At 41.2% G+C, this 20,404-nt stretch overlaps 1 protein-coding gene across 4 annotated transcripts in view; it reads left to right on the top strand.

The window, feature by feature from the left end:
- The first annotated feature begins 16,379 nt into the window (after positions 1-16,379).
- The window catches only part of PBX1 (PBX homeobox 1), a 279,587-nt gene continuing 275,562 nt past the window's right edge, over positions 16,380-20,404 (top strand). For 2 of the 4 annotated variants that reach the window (XM_059145474.1, XM_059145471.1), the window contains exon 1: positions 16,380-17,270. In XM_059145474.1, the coding sequence (XP_059001457.1) occupies positions 17,080-17,270 (191 nt within the window). In that variant the 5' untranslated portion in view covers positions 16,380-17,079. The remainder of the gene's footprint in view (positions 17,271-20,404) is intronic. The other 2 variants (XM_059145472.1, XM_059145473.1) reach the window with 2 other exon arrangements.

Raw genomic sequence — 20,404 nt, 5'->3', positions numbered from 1 at the left:
TAATTTGTCAGCCAATGTGACAATTGTGTTTCAGACTTTCAGGGCCTCCCCTGCTATCACATGACCAGTTTTGACCAATACTATTAAGTGAAGCCCATTGGGGAAGTTTCTGGGAAAGTTCGTAGCTTACCAATAAAGGAAGATAGGACTGCTGATTCCCCTTTCTTTCTGCCTTAATAACATGGATATAAGATCTAGAGTTCTTAAAAAAAAAATCTAGAGTTCTAGCAGCTGCCTTGTTACCAAGATAATCACCAAAATGCAAGGACGTGTAGAGCAGAAATACAAAATGGTCTTGATATCTAAGGACATCAGTGAGTATCTGACACAAAGGTAGCAACTGTTCTACTTTGGTTTGGTTGCTGCATAAGTACTAAAATTTGTTTCTACCCACAGAACATTTCTAACACCCAGTGTGTGAGGATCTTTTTTTTCCCCCTCACCAACCAATTCTCTGACACCAGCTGCGTGTCTCACAGTTTAATTCCATGCTGACACTATCTACCTGGAGTTAGTATGGGATCCCACTAGTGAAGGGTTCAGTCTCACGAGACTGTCTTCTCTCCACACAGACACCAGTTACAGACCCAGGCCTCCTGTACTTACGGCTGACCAGCTGTAAACCAAGGATTTTCACAACTCTCTTCTCAGATTTGGTAACTTGCCAGAATGACTCTTAGAACTCATGAAGACATTTTGCTTCATAAAGGATATGACTCAAGAATGACCAAATGGAAGAGATGTATAAGGCAAGATATTGGGGGAAGGAGTACTCAGAATTTCCATGCCCTCTCCAGGCCCACCACCCTCCCAGCACCAACATGTGTTCACCCACCTGGAAGTTCTTTGAACCCCATCTTTCAGGGTTTTAATGAGCGTTCCATTAGGTAGGCATGATTGACCATTTGTGAAAAATCATTGGTCATTGGTGATTAGTCTAATTTCTAGCTCTTCTCCTCTCTTCAGAGGTCAGGAGTGGGGCTGAGAGTTCCAACCCTTTAAGAAGGCTTGGTGTTTCTGGCAACCACCTCCCATCTTGAATCTATCTGGAGACCCTGAGCCACCAGTCATCTCATTAACATACAAATAGATACTCCTTGCGCTCTGGAGATTCTGATGTTCTTAGAAGTTCTTGTCACAAACTGGGGTGGGGAGGGTGAGTGTATGGAGGTCACCAAGATCAAATATTATAATGAAAGATATTATCATCACTCTATCACTCAGGAAATACAAGGGTTCCAAGACCTCTGTGCCAGGAAATTGGGCCAAAGATCAAATACATATTTTTTATTCTATCATAATATCACATTAAGAAAGATTAAACCCCTATTTATTTAAGGCACTCTTATTGGATTTTGTCTCACTTGCCTTCTAATTGAAACAGGATCTAAATCTCTTGTTTTATGAATGGGGAAATCCAAGCAAAGATAAATTAAGCAGTATAACAATGTAGCCAATGTCAGCACACCTTCCTTATGGCAGAAATGAGAACAGAATCAAATAGGAATGTGCCAAGTTTTAACATGAAGGAAAACTGGGCTGAAAAATTCCTTCAATTGTGTCTCTTTGGTCCATATATTTTCTTAGTAGTCCATTTGCTATTCAACTATTATAATTTCTTGAAGAAAAATGAAGTTTCCTCATGGACAGAATCTCATCAAATTGTGTACTTAGTAGAATCTTTCAGTCATTCACTTTCCCCTTCTTGACTCTATCCATATATTTATATCTCATTTTTTACCTATTACTTAGTTTTTAAAACTTGCCTTGAGAATTTATTACCCATTTGTTAAGGGTCATTGGCATTATAAATTATTATTCATAATAACCTTCACGGTTCTTCAAGGTTGGTATCATAATATTTGTTTTATAGAAGAAGAAACTGAGGTTCAAGTAGACAGTGTATTGGATTACACTCCCAAAAAGATTTGTTGAAGTCCTTACTTCCAGCACCTATGAATGTGACTTTTTTGGGAGTAGAGCCTTTACATATAGAATAATGTTAAGATGAAGTCATACTCGTTTAAGGCAGACCCTAAATCCAGTGCCTAATATCCTAAATCTGGTGGCTGGAGAGGGAGATTTAGAAACACAGAGATCCACACCAAGTGAAGATGGTCATGTGAAAAGGGAGGTAGAAATTGGAGTGTTGTAGCTTTAAGTCAAGGAAGGCCAAGCATTGCTAGCAACCTCCAGAAACTAGAGTCCAAGAAGGCTCTTCCCTGATCCTTCAGAAGGAGCACAGATGTGCTGACACCTCCAGAACTCAGAGAATAAATGTCTGCTGTTTGAAGCTACTTGGTTTGTGTTAATTTGTTAGCACAGCCCTGGGAAATGAATACAATGGGCTAAATAATTTTCTCTGTATGACACAACTGGAAAGTAGTGGGGACCACCTGAAAACATGTCATTTAACTTGGGCCGTGGAGTGGATCGGTTTAACCTACATGTAGTCAGTTTGGGTAGCTATAGGAAAGCCAAACTTCTCCGAATTTTTCATTTGTTCTACAAGCCTTTAAGTTCTGCTACTCTCTTAAGAATACTAAGAAGAGCTTTTGTGGAGTTCACAACCTATTACACAGTTCCTAAAAAGCAGCATAAGATATCATTATTCCCTATTTTATTTGCCTTAATAGAAAACTACTGTTTCTGTTTATAGCCCTTCTTTTTTTAGTTCTGGTTTTCCTTCAGTGGTTTGCAATGATCATTCCCATTTCTTGGCTTAAAATGCTTCTGTTAAGGGGCACCTGGGTGGTGTAGTTGGTTGGGCATCCAACTCTTGGTTTCTGCTCAGGTCATGATCTCAGGGTCCTGGGATCAAGCTCTAGTCTCAGCAGGTGTCTGCTGGAGATTCTCCCTCTCTCTCTCTCTGCCCCTCCCCAAACCCTCCCCCAAGTCTGTCTCTCTCTTAAAAGAAGAAGAAGAAGAAGGAGGAGGAGGAGGAGAAAGAAAAGAAAAGAAAAGCTTCTAGTTAGTTGTCAGACTTATTTGTTCAAAGTAATGTTTGTCTTTTCCTAGACTGCTCTTGAGATTGTTTCTTTTCATCAATTTTTTTAGCAGTTACATCATCAGGAGTCTATGTGTGGTTTTCTTTTAATGTCTCCTGTTGGAATCCATAACTATTCTTGAATGTTTGGCTTGATATCTTTCATCAGCTTTGGAAAATTTCAGCCAATCTCTTTTCAGATACTACGTTTGACCAAATTCCTCTCTCCTCTTGTCCTCGGGCTCCAATTATATGTATGTTGGACTTTGTGACTGTGCTTGCTTTATCTCATAGGCGCTTTTCCATGATTTTCATCTTCTTTAGTCTGCGTGTTTCCATCTGTTTCTGTTTTCCTAGCCTCTCTCGTGCTTCGTCGTTCTCCCTTCAGCTGTGTCTTCTTTGCCTGTTAGTGTCTGTAGTGCCTTCTTCATTTTTGTTGTTAGATTGTTTAATCCTAGGATTTTTCTGTTCATAGATAACAATTTTTCTCTAAAATGCTCCATATGTTTTTCCTATTTTTCTTGAACACAGAAATCACAGATATTTTTAAAAATGTATAAATCTTAATGTCTGGATCTCCTGTGTGGACCTGATATGTGCCATTTTTTTTCCCTGAGCTTTTGTCCATTTGGCTTTGTATAGGAGAATGCCTATTGGTTCCTTAATAATGATGAATGTTGTGTGTGGAAAATTGTAGAGATAATTCGTGTTTCCGATTAATGTCAAATATTTCTGGGGAGGATGTACTTTGAGAGGCAGATAGATAGGGTAGACCAATTTAATCCACCTTATAAGTGTGCTGAATAGAATCTGGATTTTAGGCTTTGTGAAAACTCTTCTATAAAACAGCTCTTCTTTGCTTCCTCTCTATTCCTAATGCAGCACTGATGTATATACAGGAAACTCTCCTTCCCAGGGTTCCTTACTTTTTTTTTTTTTTAATCCCCTAGCATGGTGAGATTATGTATTCAGTTTCTCAGCCTCTTGGCAGCCACTCAAAAATTAGCTGATGACTCAAAAGGAAAAAAAAAAAGGGGGCGCTGAAAATGAGGCAAACCTTTCTGAATGTCCCTTGTCTCCTGCGTCATAGAACCTTCAGTCTTTCCTCACCAATTTACAAATGTCTTCAAACAGCTTTCTCAAATGTACCCCTTCCCACTTGTTATTGTCTGGAGTACTTGCCTGAAAGAAGCTAGTCTGTTCTGTAGCCTTGGAGAACTAAGCTTATTTCATAGTGAAAAGGAAAGACAAATTTCAGTTCTTCTGTTCACAAATAAGACTCTGTGATAGAGCATGAGCTCCTCCTTGTTTGCAAAGGATAATGGAGGTCCACCTTAGCCTGGGAGGCAGGTAGGTGGTGTGTGTGTGTGTGTGTGTGTGTGTGTGTGTGTGTGTGTTGGCTCTTATCTCTACATCACTCCCAACTTGCCCAGACAGGAGATCTAGAGCTAGGCAGAATGAATGTTTTCCCTCTCCATTCTCTGCCCTATTTGATAAGTAACATCTTGTTCCCAGTTACCTCCTAATTTGGGGAAGTGTCACATAAAACAATCCTTTACTCCCAACTAACGTACATAGTTATTACTGATTTAAGAAAGATAGTTGCTATTAACTTATATATTTGATATTGACTTTATAAAATGTGATGCAATGAAGAGAAACATAAAATTTTCTATCATTTTATCATCTTTACTTAGTCCATTAAACTATTTTATGTTGCCTCAAAATTTGTTGAAATCCAAAGTGCTAATTCAGGAATGTAAAGTTCATCGATTTCAGTTGGCTTTTATCTACATAAAAATACAAAGTAAAGGGAAGATTTCAGACATTTGGTTGTATAATTGAATCCTATGAACTTTCAATTTTAAAATATTCTGATGGAGCAATTAAAAAAAAAGAGAGAGACCTTTGCATAGAATTTTGGAACTAGAAGGGATTTTGGTATCTTTACAGTCCAACTCCTTTCTGAAACATGAATTATCCCTTTTCTAAAAATAATTCTCTGAAAATACTTCACTTTGTATATGATGATATAGATTTAACTTCAGGTGAATTAGAAGAAATAAGCCAAAAGAAAAGAAAAGATCCTGTAATGGAAATATTCTTCCTCCCTTACTTTTTCTTAGATACATTGAGATGTTTCCATGTACCAGCCATTCAGACACGGACTCCCCTCATGGCACTCACAGTCCACTGGTGGCTTCTTATCCATAAAGAAAGAGTTATGTGAATTGTACACAGAAGGCCCAAAAGAATTAATAATTAATTTTGCCTGGGGAAGTCAGAAAGGAATTTGAGCTGGGTTTAGCTGATGAAGGGAGAGAGAAAGACCCTTCTGGTTGAGTGCCTACTGCTTTATAGATTTATAAAAGTTCAAGGTACACTTGGGAAGCAAAATTCAGTGCAGAGACAGTAACAGGAAATAAGGCTGGAGACTTAACATAGAGATAGATTTTGAAAGTCCTAATATGCCATGCAAAGGAATTTGAACACTATCCAAACACAAAGTTCTTAAATATTTTTTTCAAAGCTTCTAAATATTTTAAAACCAAGGAGAAAAAGATACATTTTGGCTTCTAGGACTACAACTTTGCCAGAATTTTGGATCGAAGACAACAATGGGACACATTGGTATATGGGAAATTAATGCAGCTGTCCAGTGATTATTTTTCATTTTTTCAAGATGTTTTTTAAGATTTATTTTTTATTTGAGAGAGAGAGTGTGTGTATGTGTGCGTGCACGTGCGGGCATGCACACGTGCGCACATTGAGGAAGGGAAGAGGGATGGGGAGAGAAAGTCCCAAGCAGACTCCCAGCTGAGAGCAGGGCCCAATGTGGGTCTCAGTCCCAGACCTATGAGATCATGACCTGAGCTGAAACCAAGGGGTGGATGCCCAACTGAGCCACCCAGGCACCCCTTGAGCAGTGATGTTAAATAGCTACGTACATCTGTCTCCCTCATCCAGGTGCACAGAAGGGTCTGAGTTAAAGAGATACACTCTAGAGAATTTGGTGACAAGTTGTCATGGGACCAAAGAAGAATGCATTGTTGACTAAGGAGAATGGGTGGGGGGTGATACCCTTATATGAGAAACAGGTAAGTGCAAGAAGAGAATGATGAGGTTCAGTTTAGCTGCCAGGTGGCTTGTTGGTATGACATTTGGAGGAAAGTTCTGGTATCGTGGATATCTACAGAATGGCTTACTTTCTTTTTCTGGAGTTCTTCTTCCCTAATCCACATAGCTAAGAGTGCCCTTGCTTTCACATGATTCCCATACCTGGCTCATACCCAGTGCCCAGCCAGAATTGACAAGACTAGGAGAAGCAACAGACTCTTGATGATATCTCTGTTTTGGGTGTTTTGGGGAGAATATGGCTTCTTTATTTCTTCCCTAATCATTTATATTGTTAACATCCATTTCTACGTTTGCAACCCATTTTAATTGCTATACTGGTTAGGACAGCATTTGTAAACCAATTACAGCAATTTCTGCAAATTAGTTTACCTCATTCAAAATTAAAACCAGAGGTAGGCAATCAAGGACAAGTATGGTTTTCAAGGCCATCAGTAAGGATCCAGGTCATTTCTAGGGTCCTCTTTGACCATCCATATCTTTCATTCTCATGGTCTAAAGACAGGTCTTTGCATCTAGATATTATGTCTATGTCTCAGGCAATAAATAATAAAGGGAAAGCAAAAGGCATGAGTATGCTAAGTCTGTCCATTTTTAGCACTAAAAAATAGCTTTCCCAGAAGTTCAACCCAAGACATGTTTTCTTATACTGCATTGCCCAGAATTATGACACATAACCACACCTAAATGCAAGGAAGCTTGGGAGATTAAGTTATCTAACTGGGTATATTGCTGTCAAAAGAAATTGTGATTTGTGAGTAAGGAAGAGTGTATGTTGGTTGCATACAACTAACTGGGCCTTTTTTTTTCCCCCAAAGATCTTATTTATTTATTTGGGGGAGACCGTGAGAGAGAGCATGAGAAGGGAGAGGTCAGAGGGAGAAGCAGACTCCCCACGGAGCTGGGAGCCCAATGCGGGACTCGATCCTGCGACTCCAGGATCATGACCTGAGCCAAAGTTGCCCAACCAACTGAGCCACCCAGGTACCCTAGCTGGGCCTTTTAAATATAAAAGGAATATACCTGTTTTTTTTATGGGTATAGTTTCTATTGATCTTTTTGATGTACAAGCCTATCAAGATGGAGGAAATGAAGGCTGGGAGATCCTAAGAGAGGAGGGTCACCTGAAAATAAGAGTCTAACCTGTTTGGGGTGTCTGACTGGCTCAGTTGGTAGAGCATCTGACTCTTGACCTTAAGGTTGTGAGTTCAAGCCCCACATTGAGTATAGAACTTACTTAAACATAGTCTTTAAGGAAAAAAAAAAAAAAAAGAGTGTAATCTGTGTTCTCCAGCAGCAAGTGCTTTTCTGCTATCTTCCTTTGTTCTCCACTCCAATTCCATTTCTTTTTTTTTTTTTTAAGGATTTTACTTATTTATTTGTCAGAGAGATGGTGAGGGAGGGCACAAGTGGGAAGGAGAGGAAGAAGCAGGCTTTCCACTGAACAAGGAGCCCGATGCAGGGCTCGATCCCGGGACCCCAAGATCATGACCTGAGCTGAAAGCAAACTTAACCAACTGAGTCACTCAGGGGTCCCTCCAACTCCCATTCATAGGAGAAAAGAAGTGCTTAGGATTCTTAAGCTAAAAAAATGCTGATCCACAAAGGCTAGATTTGAAGAGCGTAAAGTAGCCTGCATCAGTATTACTGGGGCAATCAGAAGGTAAGCGAAGTTTTACCTACTGAGTGACAAGAGGAGGAGTGAAGGCCACTTAGGGTTTGTAAAGACAATTAAGATGCCCCAAGAATGGTCAAGGATCCATTCTAATTGTTCACTCCAAAAATATTCCCAATCCTTTACCTCTCCCTTTACAATGTGACTTTGCCACAAAACTGTCAAGACATGGTGTGGGCAGGGCCAATTTCCCAACCCTTGAATCTGGGCTGGACTTGGGATTTGCTATGGTTAATAGAATACTGTGGATGTGTGTCGGTTCCAAGCTCAGGCCTCTAGACACGGTGCACTTTCACTTTTTCTCTTAGAACCCTGTCTCTACCACATGAGCAAGTCTGAGCTAGACTGATGAATGACAAGAAATGAAAGACTTGAGGCGCCTGGGTGGTTCAGTCAGTTAAGCATCTGCCTTCAACTCAGGTCATGACCCCAGGGTCCTGGGATCCAGCCCCAGGAGGGGCTCCCTAGTGGTGGGTCTGCTTCTCCCTCTCCCTCTTCCCCTCACCCCTTGACTCATGCTCTCTCTCTCTCAAATAAATAAGTGAATAAATTTTTTTAAAAAAGAAAGAAATGCAAGACCAGACTACTGTTGTCACCCCAGACCATAGCTAGGCAACCATCAGGTATTACTACGAAGCTATCTTAGTCCAGGTCAGTCCCAGCCAACCTCATAGCCGTCTTAATAAGTCCGGCTAAATTCAGCCAAACATGACCCAGCCCATCTGTAAGTCTGTGAACAATAGGAATGGTTATGGTTTAAAAAAAAAAATAGTTGTGATTTGAAGTCACTAATTTTGGGATGGTTTGGTACCAACAAAAGATAATCAAGACATTGACAAGATTCCATAAAATAGGGACACCTAGGTGGCTCAGTTGGTTAAACATCTGCCTTCAGCTCTCGGGGTCCTGGGATTGAGTCCTAAATCCATCTCCCTGATCAGTGGAGAGTCTGCTTCTCCCTTTCACTCTCCCTGTGTGCTCTCCCTCTGTAAAATAAATAAATAAATAAAATCTTTTTTAAAAGTTTTATATAATAAAGTTTCCTTTTGGAATCTCTACAATTATGTCAGGGGTTTATACTTATGTTTGATTTATACTATAAACTGCTTTAGTCAAATGGGAATGGGAATGATATGATCGAATCCCAACCTAGTCCAAATCTTAATAGTTCTGAAAATGAGGCTTTAGATGGAATCTTCTGATATCTCCGCTATCCTCCACTTTCAGAGATGGAGGAGATCAAGGCAGGGATAAAAAATAAGAAAGCTTCTTCTCCTCCCTCCGCAGGATTGCTAGAACGAACACACACACACACACACACACACACACAGGCATACACACATGCATTATATATACATACACTGTGAAACTACTTGCCTGATTTGCCACAAATGTTCTTTTTTCCAAATGATCAATCAAAGCTAGGCAATCCACACTCTGGGCAAAGATGCTGTGGTAAACAAAACATATTTCGGGAACTATATTTGTTAGAACTTAGTTTCCTCATCTGTAAAATGAGAATGATCCTGTTTACCTCGTCGGAGAGGCCTTCTCCACCACAGTAAGTGACATACCATTTATTCACCCAGAACGGAGTTTAATTCCTTGTCCTCCTCACCCTTCCACATCCCAGCCTCTAGGAGTCCTGTTAATTTTACCCACAAAAAAAAAGATCCCAAATCTAATCATTCTACTGTGTCCGGTGCTGTGGTACCTGTCTCAGGTACCCTCAGGTCTGGCCGGAGCTACCACAATACTTCCTTACACAGCGTCTGCTCATCCCACCCCAACCTGGCAATCCGTTCTCTGCCCTGAGGCCAGCTATACTTTTATTTATTTTTAGTTATTTTTAATTTTTATTTATTCATTTATTAGAGAGATTGAGAGAGAGAGTGGAGAGGTCAGAGGAAGAGCAGACTCCCCGCGGAGCAGGGAGCCTGATGTGGGACTCGATCCCAGAACTCCAGGATCAGGACCTGAGCCGAAAGCAGTTGCTCAACCAACTGAGCTACCCAGGCGCCCCTATATTTTTAGCGTAAAAGTCAGATGCTCTTGTTCTCCACTGCTAAGACTGAATGTGTTCCTCCAAAATTCAAGCACTGAAACCTAATGATCGATGTGATGGGATCTGAACATGGAGCCTCAGAAGGTGCTTAGGTCATGAACATGAAACTCTAGGAATGAGAGGTGTGTTCTTATGGAAGACCCTGCAGAGCCCCTCACCCCTTCTTCCAGATGGAGATATAAAGGGACAAGTGCTCAACCAGATATGGCCTCTGCTGGTGCCTTGATCTTGAAGTTCCAGCTCCAGGACTAAAAGAAATAAATTTCTGGATTTTTAGAAGCCACCCCATTTATGGTATTTGCTCTTGCAGCTCGAACAGATGAAGACATCAAGTGTAAAACCTTTCGATGCGTTCTCATTTGGTTGATCTTACCTACCGTTTTTTTCTTTTTTTTAACCTCAGTTTTGTGCCACTTTCCTCATCTTGCCACATTGTCTTTGGTTCCTGTCTCTCAAACATTGTAGGCAGATTTGTTCCTTTCGTAGGGCTACCGTATTGGCCATTTCTCCTCCACTCAATGGAAGGTAGCTCACGGGTCACCTTCTGCCAATTCTTTAACTTCATCTTTATAGAATTTTTCACTCCATTATTGTGTTCATCTACTTGTTTCACTAGAAAGTAAGTTCCATGACAGCGGAGACCAGGCCTGGCATATATGGTAGTGTCTGGGAAATGCCTGGCATGTGGTAGGTTCTCAAAAAGTCTTTGTTGAACGAATGTTCATTATCACTCCCCTGCTTAGTATGCTCCAGTGGATTTCAAATGCACCTAGTATAAAACCCCAAGTCCTTACCATGGCCTGAAATTCCAAGCATTATCAGGTCCCTGCTCCTTGCTCTGATTTCATCTTTGTATACTTTTTCTCTCACTTACTGTGCTCCTGTCTCTCTGGCTTTCTTTCCTTCGAGTTCAAATCCAAGCTCAAGCCCTTGGGATTTGTTGTTTCCTCCTTCCTACCCTACTGCCATCCCGACCCCATGCTCTTTCCCAGGACCTACCCGTAACTGGCTTGTCGTCACTCAAAATTAACACGCATCTCAACTTCTGAGAAAGCTCTTCTCTGACTACCTTATTGGATGTTGCCTGCTACCCCCTCCCCAATACCATGCTACATGACCCTGCTTGCTTTCATTCATAGCATTTATGAGTCCCTGAGCTCATGTATTTATTCACTTGTTTATCTCTTACACTAGAATTCAGTGAATTCAGGGAATCCATTTTGTCTTATTACCACTGTATGCCCAGTGCCTTGAACCAAGCAATAGTGTCAATGTTCCACGACAGATTCTCATCCTTTCCTTGGGATTTGCTTTCAAGGGTTGGTACCTGCAGCTCTTCAGCCCTGGCATTGCAATGAGACTGACAATCATTCGATAGTCAGTACTCATGGGCTGTTGACAGTCTGGTAGCTTGCTCCATTTTGGAAATAGAGGTAGGTATTTCCTACAAAATCTCCTCTGCTAAGAGCCACCTGGTTTCTCCAGACCAATGCAGGGTAAGGTTTACTTTAAAGTAACGTTAAAACAAATGTTTAAAGTAAAGTACCATTTACTCTACTTGATAATCCAAGGGTAGTAGATCTTACCTTTCTTGGATTTTGAAACCCCTGGGGACTCTGATAAGCATAATGGACCCTGCTCCAAAAATAATGTCAGGTAGTGCGTATCACCAACTTTTGTATATAATTTCCAAGGGATCATGGAACTCCTGAAGCTCCTTTATGTATCATGGGTTAAGAATCCCTGCTGTAGGCTCTCTCTGCTCTGAAACACGACTGCAGGGCCCCATGTAGGGTGGTGGGTCCCACGCTGCTTCAGGGCCTGCCCAGTGAGGCAAGGAAACAGGACTGAGCTGAGAATAAACGAGCCCTGTGAGTAGGATGAGCTGGACGGAGAAGAGCAGGTGAAGGAAGGGGAAGCGCAGGAGGAATGGAGGTAGAGAAAGGAGTGGAAAAGTTGAAGAAGAGCAAGGAACGAGGATAAGAGAAGACATGAAAAATAAAGTCTAGAGTCCTTGGATGAGGAATCGGGGCCATCGGATGCCTAGAGTTGTGAACTCTTGGGTGGAGGACAATTTCTGTTCCCACACAAGCAGAAGAGTTACAGAAGCCTAGAGGTCAATTCAAATATAATCATAGACATACTGGATGAGTGTCTGTTTAGATGATGTAAGACCACCCGGTAGTGAACTTCTTTCTGGGACCATTCTGGGAGCCTGTCTCTTTCCATTTGGTTTGCTGGGGAAGGACCTGGCTCCTTGCACCCTGCTCTTTGTCCCTGAATGAAGATGAGAACATGTATCACTGGGTATCTAACGGAGTTTGAAAGAGAATCTTCAGAGTACACGAAATCTTGACGCACAGGGAAACATGGTGCGATGACTTTGTAAACATTAGCGTAAGACTGCATTGAGAATGACTATGCTAAGTGGCCAAAACTGATAATGGCTCATGTCTCCGAAATATGATTCAGTGGACCTTCTGGTATTACTAGCATCCTTCACTCTTTCAGCACAGATGTGTTAAAAAATATCTGTTTTAAGTGAGGCACTACTGAGATACGGAACAAACACAAAGGCACTATCCATCCCTTGTCCCAGCGCATAAGGCGTGTAAATTTGTCCCCAGAATCTACTTCTGGAAGTTCCTTAATGAGAAAAGAAGATGCTAATTTTTATTCTATTTCGCCTTTGGTAGTGTTTCCTCTGAACTTCCTTTCATCTGTGATGCGTTTCAAATAAGAGAGTTTTCAAATCTATATTTTGTGAAGTAATTCAACTTCCAGGAACTTTGGCTTCTTCGTCAGCAAAATGGAGATGATAATCTCACAAAGTTGTTACAATGAAGGGCCCCATGGCTGAAATTAAGCAGTCGTGTTCATACAGTGGCTGAAGCACAATCGGCACTCAACCAATTGTATCTATAGTCAGAATTACTATTCTGTTAACACTATTTCGTTCTTCCCACATAAGCTGGAAAACATTTCTTTATCCCTTCCCCAATCCACGTAAAATCAATTAGGAAGTTCTGCTGGCTATTCCTTGAAAATGTTTCTCGTAACCGCCTCTACCTTCCCTCGCTTCTGACGCTTTCCTAATTCCTCTTATTGTATCTTCTCCAAAAATGGGGTGTCTGACAACAATAGGCTGTTACTATTTAAGTTTGGGGGGCGTCCAAAGTTATATGCAGATTTTTGACTGTGTGGAGAGCAGAACCTCTAATCTAGCCAGTTGTTCAAGGACCAGTGATATATTTAACCTACTTTATTAATTTAATCACCCCAAGTGTCCGACCTCAATACCTATGCTTTTACTTATCACTCAAAGCTTTTTTCTAATCACTGTAATTGGGCTGCCTGGCTTCTCATCCCTCACGGGCGACTGGGACAAGATATCTCATCTATAACATTAAATATATATTGAAATGTGTTTTGGCATCACTATAGAGTAATAATTGAAAGCATAGGTATTGAGATGAGACAGTCGTGGTGATTAAATTAGTAAAGTATGTTGAATATGCTGTTCACCTTTGAACACATGGGGGCTAGGGGTGCCAACGCCCTATGCAGTAGAAAATCCAAATTTAACGACTAATAGCCTACTGTTGACCGGAAGCCTTATCAATAACATAACAGTTAATTGACACATATTTAGTGTATGTATTATTATATGTATCATATATATAGTCTTAAAGTAAACTAGAGAAATGAAAATGTTATTAAGAAAATCACAAGTAAGGGGCACCTGGGTAACTCATTGGTTAAGCATCTGACTCTTGATTTGGGCTCAGGTCATGTTCTCAGGATAGTGGGACCAAGCTGGCTTCATGCTCAGTGAGGAGTCTGCTGGAGATTCTTTCTTTCCCTCTCCCTTTGCCCCTATCCCCTTACTGCATGCTCTCTCTCTTTCTAAAAACTAAAATAAAATAATAAAATAAATCTTAAAAAAAATCATAAAAGAAAATACATTGACAGTACTGTATTTATTTTACTGTACTATATTTATTAAGAAAATCCACATATAAATGGACCTGCTCAGTTCAAACCCATGCTAAAGCACTCAACACATTTTTTGTGAAATATTTTAAGTAATCTCTGTACCCAATGTGGGACTCAAACTCATGACCCCAAGATCAAGAATTGTACCCTCTACAGGCTAAGCCAGCCAGGCACCCCAAGCACTCAATAAATATTAACTATCATTAATATTATTATTGTGGACATTTCTCACTTTCCTAATTTTTTTATCCTAAAAAAAGCTTTATTGAGATATAATTTACATTAGCATAAAATTCACACTTACAAAGTGTACAAGTCTCTGTACAAAAAAAAAAAATTCTGGTTTTTAGTATAATGGAGCTATCATCACCCCTATGTAATTTTAGAACATTTTTATCACCCCAAAAGGGATGTTTCTAGATGACAATGACCTTCTGGTATCAATGATACCTTTTCCAATACGTTGTCTGGTAAACTTTTATTAGATTTTCTGTTAAAAATCACTTGCTCACATACTGATTTCACCTAGGACCTGGGTTGACGTCTTTTCACGCTGGAAGATGGGATCATTTCATCATTTTAAGGGATATTTGCTGTGATTGACATACAGTCTGAGGATATCATTTGTGCTCAACTTTTTATTAGCGTTGATTTAAAAAACCAGTTTACAAGTCAGGGTATGTCTATGAATAAAACAATTGTTATTAAGTAATGGCATCATAATTACCATTAATACGCCTTACTGCATGCCCTCATGCCAGGAAGTTCCAAGTAGCTTGTTAAGAATGGCTTTGGAATACTTTCATAAGCGCTCCGTACGTTGCCAATCTTGTTTTTGATAATGATTGGGAAGGAGGTTGGAGTGATGAAAGGAGTAACATTTTATTTAAGGATCTCAAAGCACCTGGCAAGCTTGCCTTCGGTTTTGCAGGTTGGATACACTGAGGTTTGCAGGGGTTCCACAGGTTTCTTTTGGCCATACCACCATCTGGGCCGAGGGCTGGCTATACATTAGAACAGTTTAGGTTTCAACATATTCTGGACTTGGCCTAAGTAATTCATCTGCCCTTTTATCTATTGCCCATTGTGACTGCACAGCCAGTCAGATGTCTCCTCTCACCTTGTCTGATGAAAAGGTGGGAGGCAAATGTGTGATCTACCTGGCGGTCTAGTATGGACTTCAGCTAGGAGTTTCTTACTAGCACCACCCCCCAACCCGCCATGCTATTTAAATCTTCTTTCATTCTTTCCTACTCATTTTCCAAGTTGAGTCATTTTGTTCAGCTATGTATCTTTTAAAGCACTTTAAGTCTGTTTACAACAACATGGGCAGTGCATAGCTGATTTTTACAAGATTCACCTATTTCCATTCGACCCAGGCAGGCTGCATGGTTGAAACACCAGGTTTTTGTAGAGGGCCTCACTTCTGTTTGAATTCCAGCTTCGACACTTAAAAATTGTGGGAACTTGGACAAGTTATGTAACCTCTCTGAGCTCCCTCTCTGTAAAGTGAAAATCGTAATCCATAGCTCACAGAGATGTCTTGGGGATTAAATAAAATAAGTCCTGTAAATTACTTGGTGCATAGTAGGCACTCAATAAACGTCAGTTTGTTTCTTATTCCAGTTAATAATGCTTATTAGACTATATTAAAAACTAGATCCAGACTGTGATAATGCATTTCTTTATTAAGTATTTAAGCCAAATAACTAATTTCCTCCAGGGGGTAGGGAGAGATATGTTGAATTAGATTCATTCTGTGGACTAATTTATTAATCTTTTTTTCTTCAACATTATTTTGTTTCATAGTTCATAATTTAATTTTCATGCAACAAAAATGTCACCGTTCGGTATGACTTTTAACTCTGCTGTGATTTTTTAAAAAATCTATTATTGCACTTGCTGTTTATTAGAGATCATTGTTAGTTATATTAGCAGCGCGACTGTACTTCATAACTACCTCGTGCTGACAAACTTTTGGTCTCAACAGTTTCCCCAAGGTGTAAGGATTTACAACCATCCAGTTTTCCAATTGCAGTTATTACAGCAGAAGAAAACAAGGGTGGGGGTAGACTCACACCGTCTGTAAATATTACACGTTTGCACTGAAGTGGAGCCACATCTTCCTCAAGGACGGCAGCTAAGCGAGGGAGGCGACAAGACCGGGCATTCACTGAGCCGGAGCTCCGGTACCATTGCACCTTTAAGGACTGGAGACTTGGCACTGGCCCGGCCTCCTTCCCGGCCCACCTCCGAGCTCTGATTGACAGGGCGCCGGGCGAGGAGGAGCCGTAGGAGGCCGAGGAGGAGGCGCAGGGAGGCCAGCAGGGGGAGGAGGGCCCGTCTTCCCTCCGACAGCCAATCAGGACAGGGGGGCGGGGCCCGCACTCCCTCCTCCCTCCTTCTCTCCCCCGCCCCCCCCCCCCCCACCGGCTTCCCCGCCCCCTCCCCTCTCCTCCTCCTCCTCCTCCTCCTCCTCCTGCTCCTCCTCCTCCTCCTCCTCCTCCTCCTCCTCCTCCTCCTCCTTCTCCAAGGCTGTGGTTTTTCTGTATGTGTTTCTGGAGTCCTGAGCCTGAGCTAAACAAAAGCAGGAGGCTGACGGGGCTGCCGGAGTTTGCAGAGACACGGAGGAGGAGAGAGCCTGTGCTCTGCCTGCCGCCGCGGCCGGGGGAGATCTGGCTTTTGCAACAGCCCACCCCCTTTGAGATCACTCTGGCCCGGAGTGGGGGTGGGGGGCAGCGGGGGGTGGGGGGGAAAGTTTGCATTGCAATCCCCCTGCCTTCCTCTCCTTTCTCCCGATCAATGCATATTTGCAAAAGGATTAAGCCACAGATTTAAGCGCCGGGAGCCCATTTCTGCCTTGCAAAGGAGACCGGACTGAAAAACCAAAAGCCAGCTCTGATTTCTTTTCGTCAAGTGGGAAGGTGGTTTATTTTTCTTGCTTTTTGGAGTCAACACCCTTCCCCACCAGCCCTTATCCCCACCCTCACCCCGCAACCCCTTCACGCCCCCCTCCCCCTCCCCACTCCCCATCCTCCCACCAGCCTCTAAAAGAGGCAAAGGGATTTTTTTTTTTTCTTTTGGTCTTCTTTTTTTCCCCCTTCCCTGTTTATCCTGAAAAGGATCTGAAGCCAGCTTGAAGGATAAAAAGCCTTGGTGCTGCCCAGGAGCCGAGCCGAGGAGCAGAAGAGGAAGAGCCGGGGGCTGCCGTTGCCTTTGGAGATGGACGAGCAGCCCAGGCTGATGCATTCCCATGCTGGGGTCGGGATGGCCGGACACCCCGGCCTGTCCCAGCACTTGCAGGACGGGGCCGGAGGGACCGAGGGGGAGGGCGGGAGGAAGCAGGACATTGGAGACATTTTACAGCAAATTATGACCATCACAGACCAGAGTTTGGATGAGGCGCAGGCCAGGTGAGATGGAGGCTTTTCTTTTCCTTTCTTGGGGTTTTTTGTTTTTCTCCCTCTCGCAGGGGGAAACAATGGGAACCGAATCAGCACAGCGCTTTCTTTTTAAATGTTATTTCTTTTTCCATTTTGACGAGCAACTACATGGCGGAGGAGTAAAATTGGAAGGAGCGTTGTTATCGAAAGTGTAATCGCCCATGCCGAGATGTGGCTGTGTGTGTGTGCAATGTGTGTGTGTGTGTGCAATGTGTGTGTGTGTGAATATAGAGATATTCATATATGTCCACACACACACTCAGGCACGCCGAAAATACTGCCAACCGAACCAAAAGCGGCCCTCGGCACTTTTTACTGCTTTAAAAAAGTATCAGAGAGAGCAGAATTGGCAAGTTTTGAACAGCATTCCATGTCTTCTTATTGAGGGACTCCGTAACATTACAAAATAAAATGTCCCAATAACACTTTCATTTGCAAATTTACTGACTGCTCACCTATTCCGGAGAGTTTGCTTTTCTTCCTCAAGGTACCCCTCCAAAATTAATTTTTATCTGTTCCCCTTCCTGCCCCCCTAAAAAAAAAAAGCAGATTAATTCTTTGTCAGTATTTGTCAGCTATCCAAAAGATATTTTGCATTCATTTGATTCTGTTTCAAAAGAAGCTAATGGAAAGAAGGAATACATAATTCTGTTTTGAGGCGTATTTCTTAGTTTTGGGCGACTCAGATATTTAGTTTAACTTTATTGTCTCCTAATTTGAGTCAGTTTACCAGCCTTCCGTGGCACAGAATCTATGGTCCTTTAAAAAGGGGTGGTGGTGGTGGGGGGACAAAAATCAAGCATGCTTTTTTCCCCCATGCTTCTTTCAGGACCAGTTAGAATGCAAATAAATAGAAATGAAGGCATGTGGGAATTTCATGTATTTAAGTACTATAGGGTAGGAAGATCTTTATTAAGGAACCATAATAAAGAAGCTGTGAGCTTCTCAACTTAAATCCACTTCCCAGTACACAGTTCTCTACTCTAGGATTTTACAGTAAATTCTCTTTCAGAATAAAATGTAGAGTTAGTGGGAACCCACTAACAGCTTGCCCAAGGCTGATGTCAAAAGGAAGAATTTAAAAAATCTAATGGCCACATATATCTTTACACTTAATTACCCCGCTTTGTTAAATCTCAGAAGTAGTTTTTTTTTTTTTTAATATGTACACAATTCCTATACCCCAGATGACTTAGTTATAATGGACATCGTTCTATGTATTTTTGTCTTATGGAAATAAGGAATTTGAGTTGAGAAAATGAGAAGCAGTTCAAAGCATGGATGTTATGAATTACATCCTTATTTTGGCAGCAGGCACATGAAACATGTAAACTCAGAAGTATTGAGGTTCCCGTGGGCTTGAAAACTTAGAAATGTTCGAAGGCTGGGACTATTCTTGATTTTCTTAAATGGGGGAAAGTTTTCAGAAATGAATCGGAGCTCATTTTGAATTGTAGTATCTGAAGAGAAACTAATAATTATCGTAAAGTAGAAGATTTCCCACTGGCTATCTCTTTTTGAATTGGAACAGATTTCTCCATTGCATTGTTCCAGAAAAATAAACTCAGACATAACCAGTAAACTGGTTTAATAACAAGTTTGTGAACTAGAAGGGGCCGGGAAGGCTGGAGACTCACCACTTTTCTCATGTTGAGTCATATTCCTTTTTGTACAACTGAGGGCAGCCGTGGCCTGGTGGGTCCTCCCTTACAGTGGCCTAGATGCTGAGAGAGATCAGACACAATTTGGGGAGAGGGAAATCTGTTCTCCTTCCATAACCCCATTGCTGTGCTGTGGAAATGCAGTATTTCTGGGAAGCCGTGTGGGGCTTTTTTGTTGTTGTTGCTTTTGTTTGTTTTTCCATTTGGGCCTGTATGTAAGAATACAATTAATGAAACTATTCTAAAAGGCCCCAAAAGGGGTCTTAGATACAGTGAAGTATTTTCCACCTTTTTTCTCACCCCACAGGGGAACTCAATCACCAGTAAGCTCTCTTTTTGGTTAAACAATGTAACTCTACTTAGCAACTGAATCTTTTTCCTTTCTTTAGCCATACCTTTCTCATGTACATTTATTATTTACAAAGTAAACCCTTCCTGTTTTAGACATAATGCATGTGTTTATTTTGATACTCTTGAATTTTTGAGTTTATTCCCCTGCTGTACAGTAGTATATTGAACTGACTTCTTGTTACTCTTCTTCATGGGGATGTGTCTTTATTTTATTTATTTTTTTTTAAACTTTCACAAGAATTAAAAAAGAATTGCATGTGTCTGGCGTGCCAGGGGTTTCCATTTGTCTTTACACATTAATTTTAGTTTGTAAACAGAATTCCCTTCCCTGATAGCTGATATGATCAGGATTTTGTTTCCAAAACAATATCTTTCTGCTAAGTGCTTCCATAGTAAAATCAAGGGAAAGGTATTGTTTGCTTCTTCAAGTGCCTTCTGAATACAAACACCCACAAGAACCAGGTAAATCACTAATCTAAACGGCAGAATTGTATTTATTTTTTCCCCAATGGGTGCAAGGTCCTAATTGTAAATAATTGAATTTCAACACCTGCAAATAAGCAGTGTGCGCACAAGAGGCGTAATGTGAACACAGAGAAATGAATTTATTCCCCATATGGGTATGTTTGCCCCCTGGCAATGCATTTCCATACTCTTTAACTTGGGGACTGAAATTTTATAAATTGACAGTTCTACTCAGAAGACCTTTCAAGCATCTTGTGTTTATGAGAATACAGGGGCATCTGCAGAATGAATTCGAACACATGGATGAATTAAATTTGAAAACACACACACAGACCGGGAGGCAGACAGCTCCTGGGCCGGGGTGGCTGCATAGATTATAGAAAACTGTTATCCATGCTTTTGGCTTTGCTGTATTCATTGCCCTTGATAGGATTATTGGTTTAAGAATTCCACTTTAATTGAACTACTTAAAAAAAAAAAAACACAACAAACTAACTCCGCCTAAATGGGCATAATTTAGGTTAGTTCTGTTCTGTAGTTAAATCCCTACTCTCTCCCTGCTAATTAACATTATTTCTTTTTCTATGGCGGGACTCTGTATATTAAGTCATAAAACAATTGAAGCAT

This window comes from Mustela lutreola, chromosome 14 (assembly GCF_030435805.1).
Source record: "Mustela lutreola isolate mMusLut2 chromosome 14, mMusLut2.pri, whole genome shotgun sequence".
In the NCBI taxonomy this organism is placed as follows: Eukaryota; Metazoa; Chordata; class Mammalia; order Carnivora; family Mustelidae; genus Mustela; species Mustela lutreola.
This window is presented reverse-complemented; position numbering and strand designations above follow the sequence as displayed.